Below are 22,043 nucleotides of genomic sequence, written 5' to 3'. Positions count from 1 at the left end.
CAACTTCTTGTGGAAGAAGACTGTGGGAGGCAGAGGTGATGGCTCAAATATTTGAGTACTTGCCACTTACATGGTAGACCTAGATTGTGTTCCTGGCTCCTGGCCCCGCCCTGGCCCCACCCTGACAATTGTAGACATTTGTAGACTGAACTCAGTGAACTCAGTGGGTGGAAGCTTGCTCTGCCTGCTTATCTGTCTCTATCTCTCCATGCCTCCCAAACACATTTTTTAAAAGAGATTACTTTTTTTTTTTTTTTTTTGACAGGCAGAGTGGACAGTGAGAGAGAGAAACAGAGAAAGGCCTTCCTTTGCTGTTGGTTCACCCTCCAATGGCCGCCGCGGCCGGCGCGCTGCGGCTGGTGCACCGTGCTGATCCGATGGCAGGAGCCAGGTACTTCTCCTGGTCTTCCATGGGGTGCAGGGCCCAAGGACTTGGGCCATCCTCCACTGCACTCCCTGGCCACAGCAGAGAGCTGGCTTGGAAGAGGGGCAACCGGGACAGAATCTGGCGCCCTGACCAGGACTAGAACCCGGTGTGCCAGCGCCTCAAGGCAGAGGATTAGCCTAGTGAGCCGCGGCGCCAGGCCAAGAGATTACTTTTAAATGTCTAAATTGTGAAAAGTAAAAGTTAATGGCTTTATCAACATTCCTGGGAATATTCAAGATGAGATAGCTATTGTTATCTTAAATTCAAGATAACTATTCAAGATAACTATTGCCCCCCCACCCCCAGTGCAGTGGGTTAACACCCTGGCCTGAAGCACCAGCATCCCATATGGGTGCCGGTTCGAGTCCTGGCTGCTCCACTTCTGATCCAGCTCTCTGCTATGGCCTGGGAAAGCAGTAGAAAATGGCCCAAGTCCTTGGGCTCCTGTACCCACATGGGAGACTGGGAAAAAGCTCCTGGCCCCTGGCTTCAGATCAGCACAGTTCCGGCCAATGCAGCCATTTGGGGAATGAACCAGCAGATGAAAGACCTCTATCTCTGTCTCTCCTCTCTCTGTCTGTAACTCTGCCTACCAAATAAATAAATAAATCTTTTTTAAAATGAATAAAAAGTAACAATATTTCAAAACCATGAGCAGGATGTACTTGAATGATTCCAGATATACTACAGTTAAGACAAAAAAATAAGGGGTCAGCATTGTGGCACAGTGGATTAAGCTGCCTCTTACAATGCCAGCATCCCTTGTCAGAGCATTGGTTTGAGTCCCAGCTGCTCCACTTCAGATCCAGCTCCCTGCTAATTCACTTCAGAAGGCAGTGGAAGATGGACCAAGTACTTAGGCCCCTGCCATCATAGTGGGAGACTAGGATAGAGTTCCTGGCTCCTGGCTTCTCCTGGCCCAGATTTTGCTATTGCAACCATTTGGGCAGTGAACCAGTGGTTGGAAGATCTCTCTCCCCCTCTTTGTTGCACTGCTTTTCAAATAAATAAATAAATAAATAAATATTTTTTTTAAAAAAAGAAGAGGGGTAGGTATTTGGCACGATAGTCATTTCTGTCCCTGGGATGCCCATTTCCCATACTGGAGTGCCTGGGCTCAAGTCCTGGTTCCTCTGCTTCTGATCCAGAAGCTTCATGATAATGTGCACCCAGATTGAGTTCCTGGCCTCGGCCTGGCCCAGTCTTGGCTTTTGTGAGCATTTAGGGAAGAAACCAGCGGTGGAAGATTTCTCTGCATCTGTCTCTTTGTCACTCCCTCTCCGTCTCTGTATCTTTCAAATAGAAATTAAATTTTAAAAAATGTTTTAGGGGCCAGTGCTGTGGCACAGCAGATTAAGCCACCACTTGCAATGCCAGCATCCCATGTGAGCACTGGTTCAAGTCCTGCCCGTTCCACTTCCAATCCAGCTCCCTGCTAATGTGCCTAGGAAAGCAGTGGAAGATGGCCCAAGTGCTTGGATCCTAGTCACCCACATGGGAAACATGGATGAAGCTCCTGTGGCTTTGGCCTGGCCCAGCCCTGGCCATTGCAGCCATTTGGGGAATGAATCAGTGGATGGAAGATATCTATTTCCTTCTCTCTCTATAGCTCTGCCTTTCAAATAAATAAATGACTCTTTAAAAAAAGTTTTAAAACATAAACTAGAGGCTGGTGCCGCGGCTCAATAGGCTAATCCTCCGCCTGTGGCGCCAGCACTCCAGGTTCTAGTCCCGGTTGTGGCACCAGATTCTGTCCCGGTTGCCCCTCTTCCAGTCCAGCTCTCTGCTGTGGCCCGGGAGGGCACTGGAGGATGGCCCAAGTGCTTGGGCCCTGCATCCGCATGGGAGACCAGGAGAGGCACCTGGCTCCTGGCTTCGGATCAGTGCGGTGTGCCGCAGCAGCCATTGGAGGGTGAACCAGCAGTAAAAGGAAGACCTTTCTCTCTGTCTCTCTCTCTCACTGTCCACTCTGCCTGTTAAAAAAATAAAAAACATAAACTAGAGATTTTGGCATAAAACTAAATATAATTATGATCTCAGTTTAAAAGCTCAACATCAAGATGGAGAATATCATAAGTACTATGAAGATATACTATATAACCAGGATCTTTGTCTTTTCCTGAAGTAGAAAGACGGTTTTCTGAAAAACAACAACAACAACAACAACAACAAACCACCTCAGCTGTCCCCTCTAAGGCAGCAAGCTGATGGTCACAGAGCCAGGACACCAACCCTCTTCCCAAATCCAACAGGTTCTGAGAAGAAAGTTTTCAAGACAAAGATAAAATATACAACAAAGCTGAAATTTGCTGGAATGGGGAGATTAATCATTTTACTCAGAATTTTCACACGATGAGAAATATTAGGATTAAGGAATGAAGTGATTGATTCAGAACTGAATGTAGACACCAAAAGGGAACAAAACCCCTCAGGGTGGGGCCACAACAGACCAGAAGCAGGCTGCTCACCCGGAAGTGGTTTCCCAATTCCTGGGTAAAACCGCAGGGGAAGTGGCTTTGGGAGGGTATCTCATTCCAGCCTTGCTCAAAACCCTCCAGGGCCCCTCATGCACAGGGCCCCTCATGCACTGCTGGTGAGAATGCACAATGTGGGAAATGGCTTGGCCATTTCTCCAAAGGTTAAACATACAATTACCCTATGATCCAACAGTTTCACTCCCAAGTATATACCCAGAGGAACTAAAACAAGGACTCAAAGACCAGTGTTCATTGAGCACCATTCACAACAGCCAAAAGGTGGAAACAACCCAAGTGTCCAGCAACAAATGAACAGGTAAACAAAATATGGCATACACATTCAATGGAATATTATTCAGCCCTAAAAAGCAATGGAAACAGAAAATACCAAGTGTTGGTCGAGATGTGGAGGAATTGCAATTCTCATACATTGTTGGGGGGAATCGGAAAATCCTCTAGCCTCTGTGGAAAACAGATTGGTGGTTTCTCAAAAAATTAAACATAGAACCACCATATGACCCAGCAATCCCAGTGCTAGACATATCCCCAAAAGAATCAAAGGCAGAGAGTTGAAAAGAGAGCACTGTGGCACAGCAGGTTGGACACCCACATCCCATTTCAGAGAGCCTGGTTCAAGTCCCACCTCTGCTTCTGATCCAGCTCCTTGGTGACGCGCACCGTAGGAGGCAGCAGATGATGGCTCAAGTGCTTGGGTTCCTGCCACTCATACAGAAGACTCAAATGGAGTTCCTTGCTCCTGGCTTTGGCTATTGCAGCCACATGGGGAGTAAACCAGCAGATGGAAGATCTCTATCCTTCTTTGTCACTCTGCCTTTCAAATAAATGAGTAAACATTAAAAAAAAAAAAAAGAAATTGGGGCCAGCATCATGGCATAGGGGGCAAAGCCACTGCCTACCACATGTGCTGGTTTGAGTTCCAGCTGCTCTGCTTGCGATCCAGCTCCCTACTTATAAACCTGGGAAAGCAGCAGAAGATGGCCCAAGTGCTTGTGCCCCGGCACACACATGGGAGACCCATATGAAGTTCCTGGCTCCTGACAGCCTGGCCCAATCCTGGCCATTGCAGCCATTTGAAGAAAAAAACCAGTGGATGAAAAATCTCTGTCTCGCCTTCTCTCTGCAACTCTGCCTTTCGAACAAATAAATAAATAAATCCTTTTTAAAAATTGGGTTTAAGAAAAGCAGGAAGTTGAACAGATATTTGTATATCAATGTTTTTAGCAGCATTACTCACCATAGCCAAAAGGTAGAAAATAATCAAGATGCCCAAGAATAGATGAACGGATAAACAAAATGTGGAAAAGAATATCATTGCACACACAATGGACTTGTATCCAGCCTTGAAAACATTATACTAAGAGAACAATGACAGACAGAGAAAGTCAAATATTGGCTGATCCCACTTACATGAAGTAGCTAGATACTCAAATTCGTAGAGATAAACTCTGGGTGTCAGGGGCTGGGGTGGGGGGAATGGGAAATTAGTGTTTAATGGGTACAAAGTTTCAGTTTACAAAGATGAAAAGAGATGGGGTGACTGCTTGTCACAATCCGAATATACTTAATGCCACTGAATTTTGTGTTTTTTTAATGTGATTGATATATTTTTCAAAGATTTATTTATTTATTTGAAAGGCAGAGATGAGAGAGAGAGAGAGAGAGAGAGAGAGAGGGGTCGTCCATCTGCTGATTCAGCCTCCAAATGGTCACAACAGCAGGAGCTGTGCTGGTCCAAAGCCAGGAGCCAAGAGCTTCCTCCGGGCCTCCCATGTGGGTGCAGGGGCCAAAGCACTTGGGGCATCCTCTGCTGTTTTCCCAGGCACATCAGCAGGGAGCTGGGTAAGAAGTAAAGCAGCCAGTACTCAAACTGGCACCCATATGGGATGCTAGTTTTACAGATGGTGGGTTTACCCACTATGCCAAGATGCGGGCCCCATGCCAGTGAATTGTACACTTAACATGGTATGAAATGAAATATCTACAGTAGGTAAGTTCACAGAGATGAAGCTATCAGGAGTGGGGGAGATGGAGAATGGGATTTATTACTTAACGAGTACACAGTTTCTGGAAAGTTCTGAAAATAAGAGTGATTTTGCACACCACTATAATTAACAGATGGGGTGATAGTTGCACACTGTTGTAATTAATGCCACTGAATTTCACACTCAGAAACGGTTAAAATGGCAAATTTTGTGATCTATATATTTGACCTCCAAAACAAAAAAGGAAACCAACCAACCAATCCTTGAGTGTCTCTGCAGCTTTGCAGAACGGAAACTGCAGCCCTGTGACTGGCAGGCGAGGCCCTGTGCTGGCTCTGTTCCACCTCTCCAGACTGTTCTTCTTCTGGCCACCTCCTCAGATCCTTCCTGTACAGCTTCTAGGCTGCTTCTGGCCCGGGCCCAGCTCGTCCTGGCCCGACGCCACGACACCTTCTCCAGTCCCTGTCCGACAGTGTCTCTGCCTCCTGTGAGTAATCAAGCACTTCTGCACCACGCGCCACCCCACCCTGGCCCTCTTGGTTCTCAGCTCTGAGTCATTTGGGCTCGCCCAGGACTTTCTGCTCAGTAATCACACAGATGAAGAGAAAGGCGGGGCCAGCCCCAGAAATGCACTGTGCTCAGCAGGAAGGCCACAGGAGTGGGTGTCCCTGCCACCAGCTAGTAAGTTAGTAAGTTGGGGTGTCCCTGCCTTCTCTTCCGTAGGATGAGTGGATGCGCTGGGGTCTCCATTACAAGTGTGAATGAAAAGTTACAAGAGCCATTGTTTTGGACTGTGCTCCCACACTGAGTCCCAACAGAGCAGGCTAAAACTCAAAACGGAGTCACTCATGCTGAAGTTCCCTGTCAGGAAATTCTGGTTAGAAAGGTAACAGTTGCTGACACTGTGGTGTAGCAGGTAAAGCCGCTGCCTGCAGTGCTGGCATTCCATATGTGCACCCATTGGAGTCTTGGCTGCTCTACTTCCAATCCGGCTTCTGCTATGGCCCGGAAAAGCAGAAGATGGCCCAAGTCCTTGGACCCCTGTACCCCCGTGGGAGACCCAGAAGAAGCTCCTGGCTCCTGGCTTCGGATTGGCACAGCTCTGACCATTGCAGCCAATTGGGGAGTGAACCAGTGGATGGAAGACCTCTCTCTCTCTCTCTCTCCCTCTCCCCCTCTCCCCCTCTCTCTCTCCCTCTCCCCCTCCCTCCCCCTCTCCCTCTCCCTCTCCCTCTCCCTCTTTCTCTGCCTCTCTTTCTCTCTCTATGTAACTCTGACTTTAAATAAATAAATAAATCTTTTTTTAAAAAATAAGCAAATAAATCTCCATAAGTCCAACAACACAGAGAAAGGACTGAATGACCAGAGAGATGAGAAAGGCCAACTCTTCCTTGCTGATTAATAAACTAATAACCAACAAACATGGCAGGAATGAGAGAAATGTGAAGTTCCTGCAGGAGCTCCAACTGCTCAGGTAAACCCCACCACCCAATGCTAAAGCACAAGAGAAAGTTTAAGCAGAAACAGCTGATCCACAGAGCCTTAAAGTCTCTCCTACAAAGTCCTTAGTAATCGCAGAGGGCAAAGTCGTGACTTTGCAGTGGAGAAGCCCAGCAGACATCTCCTTGGTTGCCCAAGCAACCAAGGTAAACATCCCCATCCATGAGACACAATGACGTCACCCCCATGTGACGCCCGGCACCCCTGGCATCCTTCCCGCCCATGCATGACCTCAGTCTAATCAGGAGAACATAGCAGACAAACCCAGATAAGGGACCTCCCCCCAAACAATTGGCCCCTCCTCTCCAAAAGTGTCAGGGCCACAAAAGACAAGGAAAGACAGAGGAACTGGGTCACAGATTGGAGGGACCAGGGGCATGTGGGATCCTGCGAGTGGCATTTGGGATTGTGGACCAGAAAAGAGACATCGGTGAGAGCTGAATAAAGCCTGCAGTATAGTTGAGACCACTGGGTCATGGTCCTCAAAAATGCACAGCAATTAAACTCACTAAACAGGACAGCTGGTGCAACCTGGATGAGTCCCACAAACACACATCAAACGCATACTTCTAATACTGTTCTTTTCCTTGATTCTACCGTAAGCCAGCTTGAGATAACACTTTGATATTTAAAATATAATACATAACAACTGGAGAAAATATTTGAGGTTGTATTTAATTTAACCCATCTATTTCACTTCTGGGAATTTACCCTAATGACATATTCAGTGATGCATACAAATACTTTAACTGTAAGGATGCTCATGTAGGACTTTTATAATACTGAAAAACCAAACAATCTCAGTGTTTAACGGTAAGGAATTGGTTTCTAGATAGATACATACTTACAGATTGATATACTGGCATATGTATAAGTAAATATATCAATACATATGCTGACTACATAAATAATATTACACTTAAATGCATTTATGTTATATAATATTTATTTATACACATGCCAGTAAATAAATTTTTTTGCCAGTAAATAAATTGAAATGCTCTTTAACCATTTATAATTCTGAAGAAAAATACTTAATTACTTTTTGATTTTTAAAAAAAAAGATTTATTTATTTATTTGAAAGTCAGGATTACACAGAGAGAAGAAGACACACAGAAAGATATCTTCTATCCACTGCTTCACTCCCCAGATGGCTGCAGAGGCTGCAATGGCTGAGGCTGGGCCAGGCTGAAGCCAGGAGCCAGGAGCTTCCTCTAGTCTCCCACATAGGTGCAGGGGCCCACACACATGGGCCATCCTCTTTCCCATGCTCATTAGCATGGAGCTGGATTTGGAAGCGGGGCAGCCAGGACTCGAACCGATGCCTGTATGGGACACTGGCACCGTAGGAAGCAGCTTAATCTGCTACCCCACAATGCCAGCTCTTGCTTTGTGTTAGAACAGAAATGTCATAGACTGGGTAACTGGTAAACAACAGAAACATATTTGGCTCCTGGTTTGGAGGTTGGGAAGTCCAAGGGCATGGAGCAGGCATGCAGTGAAGGCCTTTTGGCTTCCTTGTCCCATGGCAGAAGCAGAAGGGCCACAGAGCTTGAGAGCGCCAGCGGGAGATGAACTGGCATTCATAATAAGCCCCTCCTTGTGCTAAGAAACCCACTCCCACACTAATGACGTTACTCCATTCATGAAGGCAAACGCTGTTGGGAATTAAATTTCCAACATGTGAGCTTCGAGAGACACATTCAACCCATAGCTATCAGATACCTGCATGTTGAACAATCATCTGTTATTTGAGTTATTCTATAATAAATACAAGTAATTTGAAAAGCTGCCTCCATTTCCACATCATTGTATCAAAGCTAGTAGAGTGATTATAACTTCATTAAATAGCTTTCATAATGTCTATTTTCTAAGGTTTCTTTGAATTTTTTTGCATTTAAAGTTTTTTTTAATTTTTATTTATTTATTTATTTTTTTTTTTTGACAGGCAGAGTGGACAGTGAGAGAGAGAGAGACAGAGAGAAAGGTCTTCCTTTTGCCGTTGGTTCACCCTCCAATGGCCGCAGCGGCCGGCGCGCTGCGGCCGGCGCACCGCGCTGATCCGATGGCAGGAGCCAGGAGCCAGGTGCTTTTCCTGGTCTCCCATGGGGTGCAGGGCCCAAGCACTTGGGCCATCCTCCACTGCACTCCCTGGCCACAGCAGAGAGCTGGCCTGGAAGAGGGGCAACCGGGACAGAATCCGGTGCCCCAACCGGGACTAGAACCCGGTGTGCCGGCGCCACAGGCGGAGGATTAGCCTAGTGAGCCGCGGCGCCGGCTTAAAGTTTTTTTTTTTTTTTTTTTTAAAGATTTTATTGGCCAGCGCCCGCGGCTCACTAGGCTAATCCTCCGCCTTGTGGCGCCAGCACATCGGGTTCTAGTCCCAGTCGGGGTGCCGGATTCTGTCCCGGTTGCCCCTCTTCCAGGCCAACTCTCTGCTGTGGCCAGGGAGTGCAGTGGAGGATGGCCCAAGTACTTGGGCCCTGCATCCCATGGGAGACAAGGAGAAGTACCTGGCTCCTGCCATAGGATCAGCGCATGGGCCGCGGCAGCCATTGGAGGGTGAACCAACGGCAAAGGAAGACCTTTCTCTCTCTCTCTCTCTCTCTCTCAGTCCACTCTGCCTGTCAAAAAATAAAATAAAATAAAAGATTTTATTTACCTATTTAGTTGGCAGGCAGAGTGATAGCAAGAGAGGGAAAGACAGAGAGAGAAACACCTTCTATCTGCTGGTTCACTCTCCAGATTGCTGCAACAGCCAGGTCTGGGTCAGGTCAAGGAGAGGAGCCAGGAACTCCATTTTGGTCTCCCCATGGGAGTGGCAGAGCCCCCAGCACTGGAGCCATCCTGTGCTGAATTCCCAAGCACATCAGCAGGAAACTGGTTCAGAAACAGAGCAGCCAGGACCGGAACCTGCACCCCAGTATGAGGTGCTAGGTTTCCAGTGGTGGCACACCTGCTGTATCGCAATGCTGGCCCAGATCCACCCTTTCTTCCATCCCAGCTGCCTATTCTGCACCTCGACTGTCTGGGCTTGTCATCCATCCAGGCCTCCCCCAGTCTGATCATATTTAAGCCCTTCAACTGGCTTCCCCCACCCCTGACCACGGGATTGAATCTAGTCTCTTGCATGGTGAGCAAGGCTCTTAGCAACTCAGCCTACCTGGCCCTACCAGCTCCATGCCAGCTCCACCCTTCCCTAACACTGAGCTCACCATACGAGACCCCTCACCAGGCTCAGCTGGCAAAGACACTTTCCAAACTTCTCCACTGATAACCCAACGTGGGGCACAGAGCTGGTTTCCGTCAGGGAGACTGACACTTAAGTGATCTAAAACAAAGAGGAGTCACCATCCCAAGAGAGACAGAACTGGAACGCTGCTCCGAGGAGAAAGCATTTCACGTGAGTCTTGAAGAGCGAGAAGGAATTTATTGGGCTAAAAGTGTGCCCTACGAGGAAGAACAAGCAGGGAAGTGGCTGGAACGGCTGGAAAAGAGCCTTTGTAGTCTGGATCATGCTCACAAATGTCACCTCAGGGACAGTGCGGTGGACAGCCCATGGGCTCTGGAGCCACACGGAGGGTGTGATGCAATCCTGGATCTCCCTACTCAGCTCTGCGCTTGCTTACTCAGCTGCAAAAAGGAGATAAGAAAGCAGGGGGCAGAGGAAAGCCTCTGAATGAGATAGGGAAAGTGCCTAGCACAGCAGAAATAAGGCCAAAGGTCAGTTGCTTCTCTACGAGAGGCAGCATTAGGGTCTAGGTATATTTGGGGTTAATGTGAGCATTCCTGGAAACTCTGGGTCTATTACAGAGCTTGTGTTGTACTCAACGTTAAGGTCATTACTGATGATTCGCTGGTATTGCTTTAAATGGCTGGTAAAGTCTTTAAATTACACCATATACTCAAAACCCAGGGCTTTTCTCCAGGGAAATCATTGAAAGTAATTACTTGAATCAGTAGGAAAAAAGGCTATGTACACACAGATATTCTGATTCAAAATGAAAAATTATGGGCCAGTGTTATGGCACAGCAGGTTAAGATGCCTGCCTGCAAAGCTGGCATCCCATATGAGTGCCGGTTCGAATCCTGGCTGCTCTGCTTCTCATTCAGTTTCCTGCTAATGAGCCTAGGAAAGCAGTGGAAGAGTACATGGGCCCCTGCCACCCATGTGGGACACCTGGATGGAGTTCCAGGCTTCTGGTTTCATCCTGGTCCAGCTGCGGCCATTGCAGCCATTTAGGGAGTAAACTGGTGGATGCAAGATCTCTCTTTCTCCCTGTGTGTGTGTGTGTGTGTGTGCCTTTCAAATAAATAAATTTTTTAAAATTTGTGACAAAAGTTACCATTAATTCTGAGAACAAAGCACAGAGCAGAAAAAAAGTTGTGACATCTACAACAACGCTTAACATCCCCAGTTAATCTTTCAGTCAATTGCTTCTGCAAATTAAAATCCAATAGAAAAATGGTGAATGATTATCTGTACAGATAATTTATAACAGAGAACATTCAAGAGAAAACTGTAGTTGTTGGGGAAATACAAATTCAAGCAATAAGGCGATGCCACTAGGAGGCTGGTGTTCAGGAGGATTCTGCGGACTTAGCAACACAACAGTTGGTTTGTCAGGAGAACCTTAAACTAAAAAGGGAGATAGAGTGCAGTGCCTGTAAAGGCTCAGAGAAAAAGGCGTTCTTGTCCACTGCTGCTAGAGTGTGACCTGCTGTAACCGGCTCAGGAAGTAATTTGACACTATCAAGAATACAAATACAAGGGCCTACACTGGGGCTCAGCGAGGTCAGCTGCTGCCTGTGATGCTGGCATCCCCGTATAGAAGCACAGGTTTGAGTCCCAGCTCTTCCTCTTCCAGTGGAAGATGACCCACTTGGGCCCCTGTCACCCATGTGGGAGATCAGGATGGAGTTCCTGGTTCCTGGCTTCCAGATGGCCTAGCACCAGCTATTGTGGCCATTTAGGGAGTGAACCAGAGGATAGGAAGATCACTGTCTCTCTGTCATTTTGCCTTTTAAACCAATCAATCTTGAAAGAAAAAAAAGTTACAAATAAATACATACATTTGTTGACCTTGTCAATCCCATTTTGGCAAATCCAGCTTACAGAACAAAAGCAGCAGAGCAGACGGGTAGATGCACCTGGGTGTTTCACTGCAGGATTACTTGCGGAGACCAAAAACTGCATACAACAGGAAAGTTTGTTATTAGCAAAATAGTTTAGAAATTTATAATAAATCTTCCCCATCAAATATCATGAACCTGATTAAAAGAGCAAGTTACATTTATACCATCTGACCTAGAGTAATATATATGCCATATACCCAAAAAAAGCAAGTTAGCAAGAAATATGCATAGTGTCCCAATTTTTTATTGATTTATTATTTGAAAGGCAGAGTTACAGAAAGACAGAGAGAGAGAGAGAGAGAGAGAGATCTTCCATCTGCTGGTTGGCTCCCCAAATGACTGCAATGGCTGGAGTTGGGCCAATCAGGATCCAGGAGCTTCCTGGGGTCTCCCACATGAGTGAAGGGCCCCAAGAATTTGGGCCATCTTCCTCAGCCCTCCCAGGGCATTAGCAGGGAGCTGGATAGGAAGTGGAGCAGCCAGGACTGGAACCTGTGCCCATATGGGATGCTGGCACTGCAGGAGGCAGCTTTACACACTATGCCACAGTGCCAGCCCTAGTATCCCATTTTTTTTAAGATTTATTTATTTATTTATTTGAAACAGTTACAGAGAGAGCAAGAGACAGAAAGAGAGATCTTTTATCTACTGGTTCACTCTCCAATCAACTACAACAGCCAGGGTTAGGCCAGGCTGAAGCCAGGAGCCTGGACTTCCATCTCTCATGGTCTCTCATGTAGGTACAGAGCCCAAGTATATGAGCCATCTTCTGTTGCTTTCCCAGGCCTATTGGCAGGGAAATGGATCAGAAGTGGAACAGTCAGGACTTGAATCAGTACCCATATAAGATGCCAACATTGTAGGCAGCTTAAGCTGCTGTGCCCCGACACAGGGACTATATTTGCTTACTTTTTAATGTATGAAAGATAAATAGAAAGATACAGAGTTGGGTACCTGAGACCATTGATATTATTACTTCATGGTTGGAATAGCTTGTGGGGCAGATATAATTTTTCTTTCATGTAATTTTTGGGTTATTCTGCTTGTAACAAATAAGCATTAATTATTTTGTAATTCTTTGAAGACGTTTTTAAAAATTTTTTTAAAGATTTATTTATTTATTTAAAAGTCAGAGTTACACAGAGAGAAAGAGAGGCAGAGAGAGAGAGAGAGAGAGAGAGAGAAAGATCTTCCATCCGTTGGTTCATTCCCCAGTTGGCCACAGTGGCCACAGCTGCGCCGATCCAAAGCCAGGAGCCAGGAGCTTCTTCTGGGTCTCCCACATGGGTGCAGGGGTCCAAGACCTTGGGCCATCTTCTACTTCCCAGGCCATAGCAGAGAGCTGGATCAGAAGTGGAACAGTCAGGTCTTGAACCTGAGCCCATATAGGATGCTGGCACTGCAGAGAGTGGTTTTACCCGCTATGCCACAGCGCTGGCTCCTAAAATTTTATTTCTTTGAAAGGCAGAGTAGCTGGTATTGTGGCACAGAGGGCTAAGCCACCGCCTGTAACACCAGCATCCCATATGAGCACTGTTCTACTTCTGACCCAGCTTCCTGCTTGAGAAGGCAGCAGAAGATAGCCTGAATGCTCGAGCCCTTGCCACCCATGTGGGCAACCCAGATGGAATTCCAGGCTCCTGGCTTCAGCTTGGTCCAACCCTAGCTATTGCAGCCATTTGGGGAGTGAACCAGCAGATGAAGACCTCTCTTTCTCTCCCTCTCTCCCTCTCTCCCTTTCTCCCTCTCTCCCTCTCCTTTTCTCTCTGTAACTTTCAAATAAATAAGTAGTTCTTAAAAAAAAAAAAAAAAAGAGGTAGAGCCATAGACACACACACATAGAGAACTTCCATCTGGTGGCTGCAACAGCCCAGGGTGAACGTTAGCAGGAAGCTGGAAATGGCAGCTGAGCCAGGACTAAAACCCAGGTACTCCAATATGGGATGTGAACTTCCCAAGTGCTGGTAAACTGTCATGCCAGACACCTTCCCCACTTTCAAGTCTTAGAGGAAAATTCAAGGAAAAAAAAATGACAAAGAATATAAGGAAATACTAAATGTTCATAATATAAAGTGACAGAACACAATCATTAAATGGAATTTCTGCTTTAATTCCAACTGTCAAAATGAAATATGTGAGTGGATAGGACTGGTAAGGAGAACGTAAAAGACTTTCAGAGTTATTTTGAGTGCTAAGAGTATGCAGTGATTTTAAACACATACTATTGTGAAATGTGTAAACTATGGACACAGAGGACAAAACAGACCTAGAACATGTAACAGTGAAGTTGTTCAGTGAGGGTGACAGGCTTATAAACACATTTTTCAACTTCCTCAAACTTTCTATGATATCACACTCTAGGATAAACAGCAAAGCCTCTGCCTCTAAGCAAATAGGTTTTCTTCTGCTGGAGCCCATAACATTAGGAGAAAAGACAGAACACAAATTTGTATCAGTTACAGCTTTGTCAAAAGACAGCCCTGTAAGGATAAGGCCTGGAGGAGGAATGCTGAGGTCATGGAGGATTTTCCAGTTTTTATTTTCTTTATGGTTATGTTGGGAAAAGTACAGATCAAGAATGAGGGGAAGGAACTTCTAATTGGTGTTTTCTCAGTTTCCTGAAGCTCTATCCTCTTTTTCAAATCCTACAAGGGTATTCCAAAGAGTTGGTGGGAAATAGCAAGTTAACTTTATTTTGGTGAAAACCAATTTTGAGATTCATGCATACATGGGCCTTTCAAAAGTGCATGAAAATGTATTGTGGGCCGGCGCCGGGGCTCACTTGGCTAATCCTCTGCCTGCGGCACCTGCACCCTGGATTCTAGACCTGGTTGGGGCACCAGATTCTGTTCCGGTTGCTCCTCTTCCAGGCCAGCTCTCTGCTATGGCCCGGGAGGGCAGTGGAGGATGGCCCAAGTCCTTGGGCCCTGCACCCCATGGGAGACCAGGAGGAAGTACCTGGCTCCTGGCTTCGGATCGGCGCAGTGTGCCAGCCACAGCGTACTGGCCATAGCAGCCATTTGGGAAGTGAACCAACGGAAGGAAGACTTTCTCTCTGTCTCATTGTCTAACTCAGCCTGTCAAAAAAAAAAAAAAAAAAAAAAAAAAAAAAAAGAAAGAAAAAGAAAATGTATTGTGAAAAACTATACATAAATTAAAAAAAAAAACTCTGTACTAAAATACACTTGTACTTTCATTTTTCCACAAACTTTTTTTAAGTGCTCTCACAAAAATTCCCTCTTTTAAATACACGCTGATCAGGTTGTCCATGAAACACATTAACTCAAGCTGCTGACCTTTGGAAAGCAAATCAGAGACTATATTGAGAAAGAATTGTAATCAGGCTCAGCCACTGCGAGAGTTATTTCAGACAGCCTCTCGCTCAGTTCCAGCCCTAGCCTGGGGCCAGCGGGGTTACTGGGACGTGCTGACAGCCCCTGTGCTCTGGACACTGGAAGACCTGCGGCAGGCTGGGGCGGGAAGGAAGCCATAGGACTTCCTCAGCAGGACTCCCCCAGCCAGCCAAGCACTGTCCACCCTCGAGTATGTGTTTTGTCAGGGCTCAACATAGGCAGCAAGCTGAACATGATCCAAGCAGATCACTTCCCTGCAATTTTAGAAAGCAAGTCAGTCCTAGATTCGATGTGGTTCACGTCAGCTAGAGCAGGGCCTCTCAGAGGTTGAGAGAGACTTGCACCACTTCTAATTTGCTTTAATGAATATGAAGAAGTATCAAATCAAGTTTACAACTGTGGTAAATTATAAATACTTACTTCTAATTAACACTTCCAACACACAAATACTGAGCTTATCATAGGGTTATTCTAAGACTAATTATTTTAAGAATAATTATGAAATATATATATAAAGCTGGAAAATATGATAAACTTATTCTAAGTAGTATATTATTTACATTTTTAATTAACATGCTGAATATTTTTTCTTTAATCCCTAGCCACCTTTTCAGGTAAAGCATCTTGAAATTTTAAAGGAATGAGCTAATTGGTAAATTTGAAAACCTAGGTAAATACACAGGGAAATTTTATATGTATTTTTCTCTACTCATGGTACATGCCAGGTGTTCTTGTTTGAAAAAGGAAGACAAATTCAAGGTAATATGATAAGCATCTTCTTTTAGTCCTGCCAAAGCATCTCTGACTCATGCACACCCTTGTATGGAAATGAACTGTTGGAGAATGTGCAGCCTGGCCCCCTGCCCATGGCAGGCCCTGCTTTTGGAAAGGCAGAGCTGCAGGGAGTGGATGGAGTCTGCGACTTGGAATCAAAGGATTCATGTTGGAACTGGACTTCTGCCCTTTATTGTACTGACTTTGACCCTATACCTTCCACTGCAAGATCAAGATAGTGACACAACCTCTTCACAGCGTTGTGGGGGAAGATTAACTGAGATAATGCATAGGAAAGCCCCTAGCACAAAGTTTAGTGTGTAGGTTGCCCAAATGTTTGCTTCCTTGGACTGGCTCTTCTTGGCTGGGTGTGAGGACTACACTGGATGATGTATGTGAAAACAAATGTTAGTTATAATTAGAAATGGGTAACAGGGCGCTGAGTCTAAGTCAACACATCATGTCTCTGTGTATGCAGGGTTGGGACTATCTGTGATAGGATGTTAGTCCTCAAATACTATACTTTTTAACCTCATTAAAAAAAAAGTTTGTTTAAAATCCAGAATGACAGAAAGAGAGCGAGTGTGAGACAGCGAGAGTGAGAGAGAGAGAGATCTTGCATATGCTGGTTCACTCCCCAAATGCCTGCAACAGCCAGGGCTGGGCCAGGCTGAAGCTGGGAGCCAGGAACTCCATCTGGGTCTCCCACATGGGTGGCAGGGCCCCAAGTACTTGGGCTATCACCTGCTACCTTCCAGGGTGTGTGTTAGTAGGAAGCTGGTATCGATGTTGAGGAACCAGACTGTAATGTGGGATGTGGGTGTTCCACTGAACAACAATGCTCTGTATGAATTTTTTGACACCTATCATTGTCAGTTTGTTGCTATTTATAAATGAAAGAAGTTTATTTAACTTGCAATTCTGAAGAGTTAAAGTCCATGGTTAGGTAGTCACAACTGGGAAGATTGGGCATCCTCTTGCTGTGTTACAATATGACCATAAAGGGCAAACAGGCACAAAACACAAGGGGCCGCCTTGCTTTATAACAACGCTGTTGAAAGAAACTCAATGATGCAAAAGAGACATTAATCAAAAAAAAAAAAAAAAAAAAGACAGACAGACAGACAATCTTACACAACGATCTATTCACCTCTTAAAGGCCTCACCTTCCAATACCACCACAGTGGCAGTCAAACTTCCACATGAGTTTCCAAGGGAATGAACCATGTTGAAACCACAGCTACACTCCATAGGAGCTCACCTATCTCATCTATGCTGAACCCTGAGCGACTACATGTTCAGTACATAGTTGTAACATGAACAAATGAGCAAATGCGTTTATGAAATCCTTTTTTTTTTTTTAATCAAGGATGTATTTGAAAGGCAGGGAGAGAGAGAGAGAGAGGTCTTCCACCTGCTGCTTCAGTCCCAGATGGCCGCATGGCCAGGGCTGGGCAAGGACAAAATCAGGAGCCTGGAACTCCATCTGGATCTCCCATGTAGGCGGCAGGGTCCTAAGTACTCGGGTAATGTTTCACTGCTTTCCAGGTGCATTAGCAGGGACCTGGATCAGAAGTGGAGCTGTTGGGACTCAAATTGGCAGGCATATAGGATGCTGCTGTTACAACCAGCAGCTTGAGCCACTGCACCATGGTGCTGGGCCCCCTTTATCACATCTTTGTAGCAGAACGAGTTACTTTGTTCTCAGTGGTCCACAGCAGTTTGTTTCTGTGTGCAGCACTTATCTTAGTTGAGGTAGGTGGTTACATGAGTGGTCTCTGATAAAAGTCCTTGGGCTCCTGCACCAGCATGAAAGACCTGGAAGAAGCTCCTGGGTCCTGGCTTCGAATTGGCCTAGCTCCAGCCATGGCAGCCATTTGGGGAGTGAACTAGCGGAAGGAAGACTTCTCTCTCTCTCTCTCTCTCTCTCTCTCTCTGCCTCTGCCTATCTGTAACTCTGCCTTTCAAATAAATAAATCTTTTTTTTTAAAGATACATTTTAAACAAATCATTAAAGACACTAAGTTAGGGGTGGGCATGGTGGTACAGAGAGCTAAGCTGCCGCATGGGGTGTCTACATCCCATGCTGGAATGCTGGTTTAAGTCCTGGCTGCTTTGTGCTTCCCACCCAGCTTCCTGCTAATGTACCTGGATGGCAGCAGATGGAAGCCCATGTAATCGGGTTCCTGCTGCCCATGTGGGAAACACAGATGGAGTTCCTGGTTCCTGGCTTCAGCCTAGCCTGATCTAGTCCCAGCTGTTGCAGACATATGAGGAGTGAACCAGCAGATGCACAATATCGCTCTCTATCCTCTCTTTCTCCTTTTCAAATAATAAATAAATATTCTAAAAAGACACTAATGTGTATATTGTTCATTATATAGCAGTAAGTAGCTAAGACACCAGTTTGCATTACATTATAAATTATTGTTTATGTCTTCCTCCACTAAGCTGAAGGCAAAGTATTGCAAATATAATTATCTTTGTACTCCCTACTTTGTCTCACATGCTGCACAGATTAATCAATCTGACAGTCTGCTTTAAGTCAATAATTCATTCAAAGATTTATTGAGCTGCTTGATGTGGTACTCTCCACGCTGTTTGTTTGTGGTTAGTTGTGTGTATGTGCCAGGGATGGGGAAGGATATGAAAAGAGGAAGTGAAGGTTCACTCCCCAGACACTTCACAAGGCTGTTTGGTCGGAGATCACACCCAACTGCCACTGCAGCAGTCTCAGCACAGAAGATGAATGTCAGGGTCCGGAGGTTTCAGAAGCAAGGGTCTGTGGGTGCCCTGAGAGGACAGAGGTGGGGCAGGCTGGTAGGGTGGCTTCCTTATGTGGGGACTGGCCCCTAAGCTGAGCATCAGCAAGGTCCTGACTGCTGTCTTAAAGCACCAGGGAAGCTGGCAGAGCGATTTCAGTCATTTTTCACATGTGATCGTTAAGGCCAGCTTGTAAGGTCATTGCAGGGTCATCTTGTGGTTTGTCCCTGATCACATAGCTTGTGATGGACCTCTACAACCAGGCTAAGAGGAGCAAGCTTCCTGCAGATCTCAAAGCTGGCCTCACTGCTGTCTCTTGGGTTTAAGGTATACAATCCCTCATGCCTGGGCCCTGGGCAGGGACACTGCCCACCTTCCTTGGCTTCTGTCTACACAGCCCCAGCTGCCCTTCGGGGGAGAGAGAGACAGAGAGAGAGAGAGAGAGAATAAGACAAGTCTGTCTAATCTTGAAGCTCATTCATGTTTTAAAAAACAAAACCCAAGAGCGGCGCCGTCCGCTCCACGGGTTCGCGGCCAACCGTTGCTTCGGAGGCCTCGCCGCTGCCATCACATTCTGCAGCTGAGAGACCATGGTGGGCCGGAACAGCGCCATCGCCGCCGGCGTGTGCGGGGCCCTTTTCATCGGGTATTGCATTTACTTCGACCGCAAGAGACGGAGTGACCCCAACTTCAAGAACAGGTTGCGAGAACGAAGAAAGAAACAAAAGCTTGCCAAAGAGAGAGCTGGGCTTTCCAAGTTACCTGACCTTAAAGATGCAGAAGCTGTTCAGAAGTTCTTCCTTGAAGAAATACAGCTTGGTGAAGAGTTACTAGCTCAAGGTGAATATGAGAAGGGTGTGGACCATCTGACAAATGCAATTGCTGTATGTGGGCAGCCACAGCAATTGCTGCAAGTATTGCAGCAAACTCTTCCACTGCCAGTGTTCCAGATGCTGCGCACTAAACTCCCAACAATTAGTCAGAGAATTGTAAGTGCTCAGAGCTTGGCTGAAGATGATGTGGAATGAAGAATTTCAACATAATAAAATCTCACTTCAAAATATTAAAAAAACAAAACAAAACAAAACAAAAAACAAAACCCTACTCTATACAAACCCAACTTTAAGCAGAAAGTCTTATTTTTTTCTTCCTTTTTAAAAATTTCTCCTGGATATAATGAGGTAATTTCAAAGAGATGACACTTTGTCTCAAGTAGTCTAGAAGGTATGATTTATTATATGAGAATAAAAAATGATTTTATAATTAAAAAATAAATACTAAAAAAATAAATAATAAAGCAGGGGCGAGCACTTAGCACAGTAGTTAAGATGCCACCGGGGATGCTCACAACCTGTATCAGAGTGCTTGGGTTTGAGTACCAGCTCTGTTTCCAGTTCCAGCTTCTTGTACAGGCTGGGAGGTAGCAGGTAGTGGTTTAACTAGCTGAGTTTCTGCCACCCATGTGGGAGACCTGGATAGAGTTCCTGGCTCCTGGCTTTGGCCTGGCCCAGCCCTAGCTGTTGTGTGCATTTGAGGAATGAAACAGAGGATGGAAGAGCTTTCTGTGTTACTCTCTATCTCTCTGCTTCTGAAATAAAATTAAAATGAAAAAAAAAAAATTAGGGGCCGGTGTCATGGCGTAGGGGGTTAAACCACCACCTGTGATGTCAGTATCCCATTTGGGCAACAATTCAAGCCCAAGCTGTTCCACTTCCCATCTAGCTCCTTGCTAATGTGCCTGGGAAAGCAGCAGAAGGTGGTCCAAGTGACTGGGCTCCTGCCACTGACATAGGAGACATGGAAGAAGTTCCTGGTTCCTGGCTTCAACCTGGCCCAGTCTCAGCCTTTGCAGCCATTTGGGGAGTGAACTGATGGATGGAAGATCTCTCTCTCTCTCTCCCCCCACCCTCTGTAACTCTGCCTTTCAAAATAAAGAAATAAATCTTTTTAAAAGATTTAAAAATACATAGATAGAAGCAGACAGTTAGCTTAGCACTTAAGACTTGTGTACTATGTCCACATCCCACATCAGAATACTTAGGTTCAATGTTCAGCCTGAGCTCCTGACTCCAGCTTCCTGCTAACACAGACCCTGGGCAGCAACAGTGATTGCTCAAGTAATTGGATTCTTGCCACCTATGTAGGAGACCTGGATTGATTTTCTGGCTCTAGACATTTAGAAAGTGAAACAGCAGATAAGAGCTCGCTCTCTCTCTCTCTACCTAAAAAAAAAAGGGGGGGGGGGTCAGAGGCAGCATTGAGGTGGAGTGGGTTAAGCCACTGCTTGGGATGCCCACATCCCATACTGGAGTGCCAGTTTGAGTCCTGGCTGCTCCAATTCTGATCTAGCTTCCTACCAGTGTCTCTAGGAAGGCAGAAGATCGCCCAAGTACTTGGGCCCCTGCCATTCATGTGGGAGACCAGATGGAATTTCTGGCTTCTGGTTTGGCCTGGCCAAGACAGGGCTGTTGCAGCCATCTGGGGAGTGAACTGGCAAATGAGCTGTGTGTGTGTGTGTGTCTGTCTGTCTGTCTCTCTGCCTTTCAAATAAAAATAACTAAAAAATAAATTTAGCTTTAGTTTTAGCTCCCATTTTTTATTACTAAAAAAAGTCAAGGTGGTTGGGGGAGGGAGTTTGCACTGTAGCCTAGTGGGTAAAGCTGCCTCCTCCTGAAGTGCTGGCATCCCATATGGGTGCCAGTTGAGTCCCGGCTGCTCCACTCCCAATCCAGCTCTCTGCTATGGCCTGGGAAAGCAGTAGAAGATGGTTCAAGTCCTTGGGCCCCTGCACACATGTGGGAGACCCAGAAGAAGCTTCTGGCTCCAAGCTTCAGATCGGCTCAGCTCCGGCCACTGTGGCCATTTGAGGAGTGAACTAGTAGATGGAAGACGTCTCTGTGTCTCTATCTCTCTCTATAACTCTTTCAAATAAATAAAATAATCTTTTTCTTAAAAAAAGCATAAAGAAAAGTTAAAAGATTCAAAACTCGTTAATATGAAGTTGGTGTTCTGGCACAGCAGGTTAAGAATCATATATCAGAGGGCCGGTTCTGATCCAGTTCCTTACTAATACAACAAAAGATGGTTCAAGAACTTGGCTTCTGCCACCAACAGGAGACCCAGATGGAGTTCCAGGCTCCTGGCTTCAACCTAGCCCAGCTCTGGCTCTTGTGGCCATTTGGGAAGTGAGCCAGTGGATGGAAGATTCTCCCTCTCTCCCTCTGTCACTCTGCCTTTCAAATAAAAAAATTAAATCTTTAAAAAAAAACTTAATAAATTATACATTCACTGTGTGTGCTTTCCTCAAAGAATTAGAACTGATTTCAATTCTTGTATATAACCACCCTAGCATTGTCACACCAAAGAAAATTTTATTTAGACAGAATCTTTGGACACAGAGCTTGAGGGTGAAGAAATAACACCCTTATCTCCACTTCCTATCTGGGAGCACAGGGAAGTCAGCCAGGATGCTGGATCAAAAACAGGGGTGGGACGAAAGTGCTGGTTCTCCTTGTAGACCAGAAAGCCAGCATGGTTCAGAGATGTGCTCAAAGCCACTTACGGGAGGTCCTGAGCGGCCTGGATTCCCAGGAAGTGTGATTAATCGCC

At 45.8% G+C, this 22,043-nt stretch overlaps 2 protein-coding genes across 6 annotated transcripts in view; one reads left to right on the top strand and one right to left on the bottom strand.

The window, feature by feature from the left end:
- CNBP (CCHC-type zinc finger nucleic acid binding protein) overlaps window positions 1–22,043 on the bottom strand; it is an 81,055-nt gene that overhangs the window by 38,620 nt on the left and 20,392 nt on the right. For all 5 annotated transcript variants that reach the window (XM_051851777.2, XM_070051020.1, XM_070051017.1 and 2 more), the window contains exon 3: window positions 11,482–11,599. The gene's annotated coding sequence lies outside the window, so the exon portion shown is untranslated. The remainder of the gene's footprint in view (window positions 1–11,481; window positions 11,600–22,043) is intronic.
- Window positions 18,940–19,533, top strand: LOC100342885 (mitochondrial import receptor subunit TOM20 homolog). Its single transcript, XM_051851778.2, has one exon. It carries the CDS (start codon window positions 19,025–19,027, stop codon window positions 19,460–19,462), a length of 438 nt encoding a protein of 145 aa, XP_051707738.1. The 5' UTR covers window positions 18,940–19,024; the 3' UTR covers window positions 19,463–19,533.

This window comes from Oryctolagus cuniculus, chromosome 10, assembly GCF_964237555.1.
Source record: "Oryctolagus cuniculus chromosome 10, mOryCun1.1, whole genome shotgun sequence".
NCBI classification, from domain to species: domain Eukaryota; kingdom Metazoa; phylum Chordata; class Mammalia; order Lagomorpha; family Leporidae; genus Oryctolagus; species Oryctolagus cuniculus.
Note: the sequence above shows the minus strand (reverse complement) of the source record. Positions and strands in the feature narration are given on the sequence as shown.